The 12,459-nt window shown below is 40.2% G+C and overlaps 1 protein-coding gene across 1 annotated transcript; it reads right to left on the bottom strand.

Annotated features, from left to right (window-relative positions):
* Nucleotides 1-1,125: 1,125 nt before the first annotated feature.
* LOC134100005 (uncharacterized) lies at nucleotides 1,126-11,258 on the bottom strand. Its single transcript, XM_062553055.1, has 2 exons — nucleotides 5,717-11,258; nucleotides 1,126-1,241 (listed from the first exon to the last, which is right to left on the bottom strand). The coding sequence occupies exons 1-2, from the start codon at nucleotides 11,256-11,258 to the stop codon at nucleotides 1,126-1,128; spliced, it is 5,658 nt and encodes a 1,885-aa protein (XP_062409039.1).
* Between the last annotated feature and the right edge of the window lie 1,201 nt (nucleotides 11,259-12,459).

Consider the following 12,459-nt stretch of genomic DNA (forward strand, 5'->3'; position numbering starts at 1 on the left):
ACATATTCTGTAATTATTCTGGTTTGTTGGCAATATTGACAGTATTGACAGTATTGACAATAAGTGTTACAACTGAATAGTTAGAAGCTACATGATAGTGCTGAATAGTGTGACAAATTAAAAAATAAGCAACAGAAAGTTTGATGCAAAATAATGAAACAAAGATAAAACATACCTACAATTGTAAATAAATCAGTAAAGAAATAAAGAAGTAAATAAGACGGACAAAATGTAAAAACACATATAAATACTTGACGTTCCAAGGTCAAAACATGACATTTTCACAGCCCCAATTACTTTTCTTGCATTACTAAAAAGTCCTATACTAATCTACATCACAAAGTCAATCTTCTTAACTGGGCTTGTCAGCCCGTAGTAAGTAGATGGCCACATCTACAGCTCATTGCCCTTTGTAATACTGTCCTGTAGTTCTGTTTGGGTCCATAAGCCTAAACAGGCTTTGACTGTTACAGGTAACCCCTGTCGGTTGCAAGGCTAATGGAGATCCATGAACCTCAACAGGCTCTCTGACATACAAGTCTTTCTGCGCCAACATAACCACCAATGAAAAAGGATGATGAGTCTCAGCAGGCTCTCTGTCCAGTACAGGTGGTTTGATAGGCTGTCTAGCTGGGGAATGTCCATGAGCCTCAGCAGTCCTCATCATTGGTGTGTTCCAGGTAACAGATGCATGAACAAGCTGCAGTGGCCACACATTGGCTCTGAAGCAACTCAGCAGGTATTCTTTGAGACTGTAAATATGATCTGTAAGGCAATTTTAGAGCAGTTAGAGCATGTCAATTTACAATAAAAGTATATGCTTTTGCTGCACAGGTGAGCAGTAAGAAAGCAAAATGTCTATTCATTAACATAGTATACAATGTACATCCTAAATATGCATAAACATTTAGATAGCATCTTTTGGAAAAACAAAACACAAATACTCACATAATCTGATAAGATCTTGATAGGCTGCGTTGCTGGTGGATGTCCATGATCCTAAGCAGACCATGTGATTGGTGCAGGTCTCTCACAATGTTGCGTTCCAGAAGGATGTCTATGAATCTTGGCAGGACTGGTGCAGTTAACTCCAAAGGGTGTGTTGCTGGCGGATGTCAGTGATCTTCAGAAGGACTGGTGCAGGTCACTCGGAAGGCTGCGTTGCTGGTGGATGTCCATGATACTAAGCAGACCCTGTGATTGGTGCAGGTCCTTGGCAAGGTTGTGTTCCAGGAGGAGGACTGGTGCAGTTAACTCAGAAGACTGTGTTGCTGGCGGATGTCCATGATCCTTGGCAGGACTGGTGCAGGTCACTCGTAAGGCTGTGAAGCTGGTGGATGTCCGTTGTCCTCGGCAGGATTAGTGCACTCCACTCAGGCTGTGAGGCTGGCGGATGTCCGTGATTCTCAGCAGGCCCTTTGTCTGGTGCAGGTCACTCATAAGGCTGCGTTACTGGGCCTGGGCCAACATGTTCTGTATGGTCATTTGAAAGCAGATGCATTTACAATAAAAGTATAGATGCTGCTGTTACACAGGTGAAATAAAGCAACATGTCTATTTTGTAAAGCTTACATCCTGTCAAATATGCATGAATCAGAATTAGGATGCCTTTCTTTGAAAAAATGTACAGTTAAATATAATGGGTACTCACATAATGTCAATATGTCAGAAGATCTCATAAGAATTTGCAACTCCACACCTCTGAACTTTGGTTTAGAAGCTTACAGCTTCCAACAGTTTTGTCTTACAAAGTAAGGCTTCGTGCTCTCCATAATCAGTCAGTTGTTTTGTGGTGGTTAATTGCAGATCCAGTAGTGAAATTTAGCAATATATTACTAAACAGATTCCATGTATCCCGTTACAGATATGAAATGAAATCCATAAAGCATCAGCAACTTTCCTGGTATAATATCAATAACTCTTCCTTCTTTTTCCTTCTTTGTAATTACCCATGCCAAAACATACTTCACAATAATTGACATAATATAACAAAACAAAACAAAAAAATATTTCATGTGAACTAACAAATAAAGTAAATCTTACACATCAATCTAAATTACAGTCCTTTACAGTCCCAAAATAATTATAGTGTAATAGCAGCAAAACCAATCAGTCCCACACAAAAGAACAGCCTAATAAAAAATCAGGCCCAAATGAAAAACAAACAACACATACTATAACACAAGTAGAAAAAAACAAAAAGCATAAAACCATTAAATATACTGTATCATGTCTTATTTCAAGTAGCTGTACAAGAGCAATAGCTAGTAGTCAATTGAATTGTCCTTGCCAAATCTAAGACTTAGAAACAAAAACAAAATAAAATTAGAAAAGCACTCCGAGAGCGCAGACCTCTGCCAAGCGAAAATATAATCGCCTCCTGGATCCAGGTGGTGATCTGGATAACTCCCAAAATGTAATGGTTTCTTTTTTGTGTAATTTCAGAGCAAAATCCACCTATAACTTTTTGAGTTATCTTGCTAACAAACAGACAAACAAACAAACATACAAGCAAACCCTCATGAAAACATAACCTCCTTGAAAGAGGTAATAATAATCTCTGAATTCTTCATGTCAAAACAAAACATTTTTACATAAATACAATAATTATCTTAAGTCTGTCAATATAGTATACACATGTAATAAAATAAATAAAATGATCAGCTTTATACAGTATACTTGAACTACTTCAACAATGTAATTTAGTCCCATTCACTATAAGCATTAGACCCTATATTCATATAAGTGTTTACCAAGTGGACAGTGCTAAACATCAACATCATGACTTCAATTCAATTGGTATGAAAGAGATACACAGTGCTAAGATGCCATTTGTCAGTCTTGAAAGACCATAGAATTCACTGCTTAGAGCAGCTGTATAGTCCCACACATGATATAGCCTATTGTTGCTGACGACTTCTTCTTTTTAAATCCAAATGTTATTCTTCTGAATGTGTCCTCTGAATTTGTCCCCTTTACACATACATCATCTGTCTCTTGGCAGGCTGCATTGCTGTCCATGGCTTTCATGTCCTTCAAATGCCCTATAGTGCTGGTGGCAACTCCACCAAACAGAACAGCTGCGGGGATACTGCCGTTTTCGAAGAAATTGTAGCAAGATATAGGCTGGGCCTCTGACCTGTCAGCTCAAAGGCAACAAACTGGTTTCACAATAAAAGTCTGTAATCAGCTACACAACACAGCAAGATCTCAAGTGATCTTGTACATATGATCATCAGTTTATCGCACCAAAGCATATGTCAGTATGACAATAATAAGGGGGAAGCAGGAATACAGTTTTTTTTTTTAACACCACTGCTGGTGGGTAAGCTGTAAATTGGTGGGTATCTGGACACCCTCAATATGCATGATCAACAGTAATGGCATGACTGTCCACTTGGTCCAATTCTATACCTGTTGAGGAGTGAATTCATCAATGGCCTGTGCAGACTAAACAATTTCAGCCTGATTTGGCCACGATTGTCCAATGTCACATCCGAATATTCTAATTTGGGAACAAAGCTCGAAGGAACAGAAAAGTCCCTGAGGGTAATTGTTGCATCATGGTATGTAACTTTTTTTTAAAACATTCTAAGTGCATATTTGTAATCGTACTCGCAGGGGCCCAGCTGCGTCTGATCACATATTTGTGACTGTACTCCTCAACAGGTTAATGAAAATAAAAACAAAATAGAAACAAAAAAAGTCCCCTGTATAGGGGCCATTTTCCAAATGAAGTTGCACTTAAGATTGTTTTTTCTTTGTTTGTTTTCACCATTTTTACAATCTGGAGACAATCAATTCATTCTTTCACTTCATTTAAGATTCAGGACGTTTTAGCTTTTTGTCCTTTAACTGTTGCAATAATAATACCAGTCGCCAACTGACTGTAATATCTGTTACACAATATGGTTCATTTTATTTTACTGTTATCAATCTTATTTGTATACAAAAATGTAACAGCTGTGTTATTGCTGTTATTGACTGTTATTGTCTTCGCTGTAATTCACTGATAATGTTGAGATTTTACAATAATGGTAAAGATAACTTGGTGTAATACTACCAAAATGAAATAATTTGACAAACATTAAAGGTATACTATGCAACGTTTTTCAGTTAATCAATTCGTTCCATACATATATGACTAAATGAATCATTACCGGTCGAACAGTGTGTTTTTTGGCCGTCCTAGTGGTCTGTAGCGGTAGAACCACACTTGCAACTTCAGGAGACCTCGGGCACGCACCCATGCTCTACTCCAGGAAGTGTCATGTAAAGTCTCATGAAAAGGCACAGCAGACTGACCGATTGAGGAATTTTGTAAAAAATACACGCTAAAGCTGTAAGGGAAGCTCTGCAGAGACATATGCAAGCATAAAACGAGCGAAAATGAAAAGTGGAAGCGAAACCGGCGATGAAATCGCCAATCCTGCATAGTATACCTTTAAGCTTCATAGTAAAGATATAACCTAAAATGCTTGAGACAATTAAGGAAAGATCCACTGACAAAAATGATATTTACACATTCATCTGTCTATCTTTACCGTTATTTGCAACTTCTTTTGGACATTGGCGGTGCCAGGATTTTGATTAAAAAAACACCAAAGCAACATCAAGATTGCAAACAAGTGTGTCGCTAGCTTTTAAAAGTGGCAGCGCTACCCACCACATTTCAAACTTCACTCATGTTGGTAAATAGGCTCAGAAGAAGGAATAATACAGTTTTGGGAATTACATTGCGTAGGCAAATGTCAACCTATATTCCCGGAAGCAGAAACACGAAATGAGCTGGTGATCAACGCTCTGCTAACTCCCATGGACGGCCATAGATTGCCGATTTTTTTGCGATCCCATAACTTCATGTAACATGTGCCATTCGGCGCCCTTATAGCTTCTGTATAGGGTATCGAAGGCAAAACTAATTCACGTCTTCCCCGTATATAACGTCGGTTTCCCGTAGAGAAGTATAGTTAGCATGTCGGTTGGAGGGAAGCTAACGTTCGACAGGAGATTCCCCATAATGTTTGGATAAGAAGCTCAGTCCAGCCTGCACGAAAACCATGACGGAAAGTCATTCGCAAGATCAGTGAAAAAGCGTGTAGCCTACGGTAGCCTACTATTTGGTAAAGCATTACCTAGAGGCAAGTAAACATAATAATAATATTAAAAACGAACGTTAATAATGGATTGACAGTTGTTCGGAAAATCCCATCTATCAGACGAGTTACAGCAATGTACAGGATGGGTAACGTCACGAAAATGAGTACGAGTCTGCGCAGTACAATGGAAAGTAAACAGATTTTTGTTTCAGCCCCCTCCCATTGAGAACAACGGAGTCTGTTTGTCCATTTCTTTTAGGTCTATGAGCTACACCAACAAAAATATCCTGGCACCGCCAATGCTTTTGGAAAATGGCCCCTATACCCCTCCCATTTCCTGCAAGGAGCCGTCCAGTGTATGCTCTCTCCTTGCCACCACCCACCCACCCAAACAAACCCCACTAGTGGACGGAATAAACATAACTCATAATGACATCATGTGTAACATAGCCAGAATACAAATACAGTACTTACCTATTCAAAGACAAATATCATTAATCACAGAAAACATTACAACAGTGAGATCAGTATTGCTTCATGAAAACTGTAGTATGCCTGCACAACTTCAACAACAACATCTTCTGTACCTTTAATGTAAACATGATCTATTAATGTACCTTTTTCAGTTGTAGCTGCTTGCACATGCTGAGTGTATCCATGCCGCTCCAGTAACTTGAGAATTGTAGAAGATGCGAAGATGTCCTCATTGAAGTCTCCCATGATGAGTTTTCTCCCTGGATGCTTCTCAAGTTCAAAGATTACCTGTAATAACTGTTCTCGAAACATGTCAATCTTATAAGAGCTAGGCCTGTACAACACAGCAGCAGTCAGATTTGCATGTGGTATTTCAAAATACAGACATTCCAAATTGCATCTTTCTGGAATTGACACCTGCGCGTCAATGTTTTCTGAACAATACACACCAACTCCACCTCTTTGTTGTTGTTTCAGCGCTGCAAAGGCTGGCTCGGAGTCATCGTAGCAGTTTCCCCTCGGATTGTGTTTGAAGACGTATCCTGGAAGTTGTGGCCCTTCTTCAGTGTCTACATTGAGCCATGTCTCTGTTAAGCAAATACAGTCAGCATTCATGAGGGCTTTATGGGATTGAACATCCTGAATGTGAGCATTCAAACTCTGTACATTATGAAGTGCTACTGTGCACACAGGGTTCATGTTGGATGAAACAGACATTCCAAAGTTAAATTCAGGCAAGCTTTTCATAGCTGAATCTACGTTGTTATCACAATATATGGCAGATTCTTTGAAGTCTTCAATTATCAGCCCATCGACAGTTCTCACGCGACTTAACGCAACATATGCTTGCCCTGGAGCAAAGATCTTCTTGAGTGATACAACAGCCCTTTCAACAGTAAGCCCTTGACATTTATGTACAGTTACTGACCAGGCCAGGCTAATCGGAAATTGCCTTCGTACTCCACCATTATTAGCCACTTGTTCCTCTTGCACTTCCACTATCGTTGAACGTTCAGAAACTCGTTTGGCTTTTGACCTCTGGATTTTTCCTACATTAGGGTCTTCAAACTCCACATGGATAGCTGTAGGGATGTCATCCTCTTTTTGACTTTGAATGATTTCCACGACTGTGCCACATGCTCCGTTGACAAGGCCATCAGACACGTCTATGTTTTTCTTCAACATGACCCTTGCTCCAACACCCAACGAAACACATTTAGGCAAGCAAGAGTTGAAAACTTGCTTGTGAAAGCCAACTTTCCGTTCCATTCTTCCAGTTTTGGGATTTCGGACAAAGTCTTGAGCGCGTATGCTGATTGCGTCTGGGCAGATCTCTTGCAGTCTCCTCACGTTATATTCATCAACTTCCGCATTTGTGGCATACAAATGAATGTCCGTAGATTCCTCACCAGTTTCACGCTGCTTCAATGTGAGAACATCACGGTCGGTGAGAGGCTCGTTCTTTTTACGGACTCTGAGACGATTAAGCATTTCAGCAAATGCTACATTTTCTTGTCTAACGACTTTGGTCAGTTCAGCAACCTCAAAGTTGTTGTCCCACAGGTTAGCTCCATTGTTCTCAGCATAAAGAGACGTTCCTTTCACAGGCTTGAGTTGAAAAAAATCACCCACACAAATCAGGGAAACTTTTGCAAACAAGGAATAATCACCAGTCTGCTTGATTTGGCGCAGTCTACCATGAATGTAGGCAAGAAGACGGTGGTCGACCATGGACACTTCATCAATGATCAAAATTTGCAAGCTGCCCATTTTGGTTCGCAAGGAATTGACTTTCTCATCACCTAGCGGTTGATAGGGCAGTTTGACATTTACACCAATGGAGAATGTATTGTGAATTGTTGCAGCGCCAATGTTATATGCAGCCACTCCTGTGGGTGCTGTTAGAAGCACAGTGAGATCCTCAGGATTTTCAGCAATCTGTGACAACAGCCTGGTAGATTCATAATGTATCGCTTTGATTAAATGGCTTTTCCCCGTTCCTGCTCCACCAGTAATGAATAATCGCAACGGTTCAGGATTTTGTCCAAACAGTTTCTGCAAACACCACTTACGAACAGCATAGAATATAGCAGACTGTTCTTCATTTAATGATCTCAATAAATGCAATGCATCCGGTCTGGGCATTGACACATGATTTGTTTCCAAAGTGCATGTAGTTTGTGGGTTTGCTGTCAGGTCAGGAATGAGTTTGTCATCATCATCACCTTCATCATCTACAACTTTGTCTTTCATCAGATCCAAACAACGAAGACGCTCCCTTTCTGTTTCAGGACATATCTGAGCCCAGGCATCTTCTAAATCAATGTTTTCCTCCAGCAACTGCTTAGCTCTGTCAATCTCATCACTTTCTTTTTCAAATAAAGCTTTGTTGGTATCCACAATCGAATGTACTCTTTGGACATCAACGCCACATTTCACTGCACCATTTTTGTAGAAATCCTCATATGTATCATAGTGGGGTGGTTTCAGGTGACGGTCTTCATAGTAAGGCAGAAACAGTTGCAGCAACGAATGGAAGTACTTTTCTGCGTTTTTTGTGGGAGAAAATCTGGGGTATCTCACAACAGCAGGTTCAGTTCGGGTCCTTCGTTTCACAAAGCCACAGTTGTTGTTGAGCTGTATAATGTCATGTGAATCTCTTTCAGTCGGAACCTGTGACTTTGATAGAACTCTGTATTCTGAACAAAAACTGGCCAGGCATAAATCCTCAAATTGTTCATTCTGGGGTCTGCTTTTATACCTCTCGATCACATTGGTCATCCAAATGCTGCTTTCGTCATTAGACTGTTGGAACTGAGCTTTAGCTTGGATTACATGCAAAGGCAAACTCATCCTAACAGGATTATCACCAACTGGAATAAACTGTACGTCACGAGAGCATTCTTTCAAGTGCATGTGTGTTAATCGATACACCGCCTCTTGGGCTGAAACTTCTCTGTTGTGTAGGTATACACTTCCAAGCTGTTTGAATGCTGCTTTTGCATCCAGATTGCCGTTCATTGACTCGTCTTGGGCACGTTGTAAGAGCAAACCCATTTCTTGTTCTGCTTTTGTGATGTACGACAGTATGTAGACCACAACTGAAAAGGCATCTGTAACATACTGAATATCCATGTTGCCTTGCCAAGCACGGAGTAATTCTTTGTTGTACTGGTTCACCCAAATGTCTCCAGGATTTCGTTTCAGGACAACGCTTTTCTTTTTGGAACATATGTTGTACGCCTTTTCAAACAAACCTTGATCTATTCCAAGAGACTCAAAAAATGCATCAGCTGTATCAAAATTCATGTCAGGCATGGTCAACGCAGTTTTAACATCCTTTATTATTGTACTCGCACTTGTATTGTCATCATTGCCACTCAAGTCCTCACAGTTACCGCCTCTTGTGATGAAAGTACAGCTTGATGGTGGTCGTGGGAAGTTGAACCTGCACACTGTGTTTTTCTTGCGGCAAGTCTTAGAGTGTCTTGTGCTGTGCCTCTGTACGCTGCTCACAACCTCGTAAAGCTCTGCATCCGTTTTTGGTGGAATCTCACAGGTGATGTATGTATCTATGAACTGTGCCACTTCATCATCACTCTCTTTATCAATCTTGGGAGCATTTTCAACCCAAAAAAGACAGTGCACGTGAGGAGAACCACGCTGTTGAAATTCAACACGATAAAAGTAGTCCTTTATTTTGCCTATGGGTTCTGCTGGCGACATGATTACATCACGGAGAAAGCAATGCCATCGGTGATCAAACATTCTTGCTGCTGTCACAGGGTTTCGACGTATGAGTCCACATTTGTCAGACCAGTCAAGATCATCAACAGATGTGTGTTTACCTTCTATTCTTAGAATAGAGTTCAGCATTTCAGGCCATCTCAAATCTGCAGAGCTGAAAGATGCAAAGAACGTGGGTATGGAGAGTTGTCTTATCATGGCAAACAAATCTTTCTGAACTGACATCCAGTATGGAGGTGTGCCACGAATCCCTCGTAAGAACTTGTATCCTTCGTCATTACGCAATATCTTACCCAACGAGTCTGAGTTCAACAACATGTCTGGTGATGCGTCTTTCAGAGAGAAGTTGCCGCCACCTTTGCGTAACGCCACTGATACACCAGATACAACTTGATGCACTTCTGATATGTACTGGGCGTAAAAAATGAAGTCTGTGTTCTGTGCAAAACGGCCATCTGCATTCAGAATGCGTGTATTCAGGTAACGTGACAGAGTTATTTTGGACTCTCTTTCATCATGGAATGTAGGTCCACCAGATGGATACAAAACAGGGAAACATTTTGCCTCGTTCGTTTTATCGGACAGCAACCTCACTGGACTGTTACCTTCTCCTGGTGCCACATTAAGTATATCCTGAAAATTCTGATCAATGATCTCTGAACCCAGATCGACAGGTTGCAATGATGTATCTGACAAAAGCCCATTCTGATCTTTGATATAAGTCACATCTTCCTCTGCTTGCTCTTCAGGAACATTTTCATCATCGCTGTTATCAGGTGTTTCCTGTTTGGTATTTTCCTCATGCTGGTCAGTGCCATTCAGAGAGTTTACCCATTCGTCATTCATAGTCACATCACCGTACCATTTATTGTTTGCCATCAAATACCTCAGTGCATTTCTGACACGATCAGTGTGGACATACATGTACTCGTAATGACCTTTATATGTCAACTTGCGTTTCAATTTCACTCTAATCATCTTGTCATCGCATTCATTTCTTGGGAGTATATTTGTCACATTTGCGTTATTAACAGGAACAGAGACACAAGGACCATGGCAAGCTCTCTGGCGGCCTCGAGGCAAACACAACAGTTTCATGAAGGGAATGTGACGTGCGATGAGATGTTGTTCCAAAGAGTTAAGACATTTAAGTTCTGCCGGAATATCATCCAAATGCATGTTGTTGGTAACACTCTCTTCGGGAAGTTTTCCTCCAAGTATTTTACGATGGCATGTATGGCAAATCCATAATTTGCTTGATGGACTATCAGACAAATGACATTTCTGCGCACATTCAACATCACACACATGTAAATATTGCAATGTTATGCATCTATTAGCCAATGCAGCCACTTCTGCTCTTTTGCTTTCATAGTTCTGTCTTTTACACTCAACCACCTGCTTCCTGAAGAGTATACGATGACAGACTGAACATGTATATTCAGGACCGCGGCTGACCTCTTGACGAAAACGATCAATAGCCACATCAATGTCTCCCTGTTTCTTCTGCCATAAATAATTCTCACGTCTTTTTGTTATTTTATTTACACGGATGTTTTCATTTTCTTGATACCTCCTCTTATTATGCTTTTTAATTTTGTTCTGGAATACAATGTTTTTCTTGTACTTTATATGACTGTAATGACGGACAAGATTCTGGAATGGCCTGTTTGTCTTATATTTGGCTTTGGAGTAATCACGCACAAAAGTCTGAAATTTCTTGTTTGTCTTATATTTGGCTTTGGAGTAATCACGCACAGAAGTCTGAAATGTCTTGTTTCTCTTATATTTGGCTTTGGAGTAATCACGCACATGAGTCTGAAATGTCTTGTTTCTCTTATATTTGGCTTTGGAGTAATCACGCACATATGTCTGAAATGTCTTGTTTGTTTTATATTTCGCTTTGGAGTACTCACGCACATAAGTCTGAAAGGCCATGTTTATCTTATATTTGACACTAGAATACTTGCGCACCATTGCTTGAAAGGAAGCACTTTTCCTATATGCCATTTTAGAGTAGTCACGCAGCATTCTTTGATATCCAGGATCAGACATATACCTTTTTCGAACATATGCACGCCTTCTCTCTCTGTAATCGCTGTCATTGTGATATCTCTGGCGTTCTTTCTTTGCTTTCACATTTTCTGATTCATCGTTCAACTTTCTTTTTCGTTTTGATCTCAAATTGTCATTGATTGCAGGCTGGCATATTCCTGCACAATGTCCTGCATCTTTGTGTTGAACACATGTTACAACCTCATAATGATTGCCAGTGTGATTTAAATAAATGCAATGTTCTCTACATGTCTGTGAGTCTGTAGGTCTGTGGATATTCCATCTCCCATCATTTAAAGTGATTATGGTTGTTTGCAATAAATCGGCGGCGGCAAAAATGTCTATCTCTGTTGCCCATGAACCACAGTAGTAGATTCTTGATTTAGTTAGATAATCCTGTACAGATGTGTATTCATCCCTCAGATATGTTTCAAATTTGGTGTTGTTTCTCTGAAGGTGTTGCACGACAGCCCGTCTTATTTTCAAATGCTTGTCTTCATTGTGACAAATGCTAAAGGCTAGGCTACGGTAAAAACAATTCCCATCCGGTTTTATACTTTTGATCTTACAGGGACATCCCATGTCATCGAGATCAGTTGTTGCCATTAGACCCATATCAAGGTTTTCATTTTGAATACGTAAACATGTGCACAGTGCATCCTGGTCCTGACGAGATAAAGGTTTAAAAGCCTGTTTATGTACACTGGTATCACTTGTGATGACATCATCAGTTGCCTGTAAATTACGCTTTAAAGACTGGTGTGTTTCTACATCAACAAGAATGACATCGCCAGTTGTCTGCAATTTACGCTTTAAAGACTGTTGGTGTGTTTCTACATCAACAAGAATGACATCGTCAGTTGTCTGCAATTTACGCTTTGAAGACGGTTTGTATGCTTCTACATCGACAAGAATGACATCGTCAGTTGAATTGTCATGGAATGGATGAGACTGGTTATCTTGGTTGGTCTCAGGGCTGCCAGTTACAGGCTTCTGTACAGACTTGCGAATTCTGTCTTTGTTGTTCGATGTACGATCTCTGTTCAGATTTACACCAGCCTCATGTACATGCCTGCAAACATTT

This window comes from Sardina pilchardus, chromosome 13 (assembly GCF_963854185.1).
Source record: "Sardina pilchardus chromosome 13, fSarPil1.1, whole genome shotgun sequence".
In the NCBI taxonomy this organism is placed as follows: Eukaryota; Metazoa; Chordata; class Actinopteri; order Clupeiformes; family Clupeidae; genus Sardina; species Sardina pilchardus.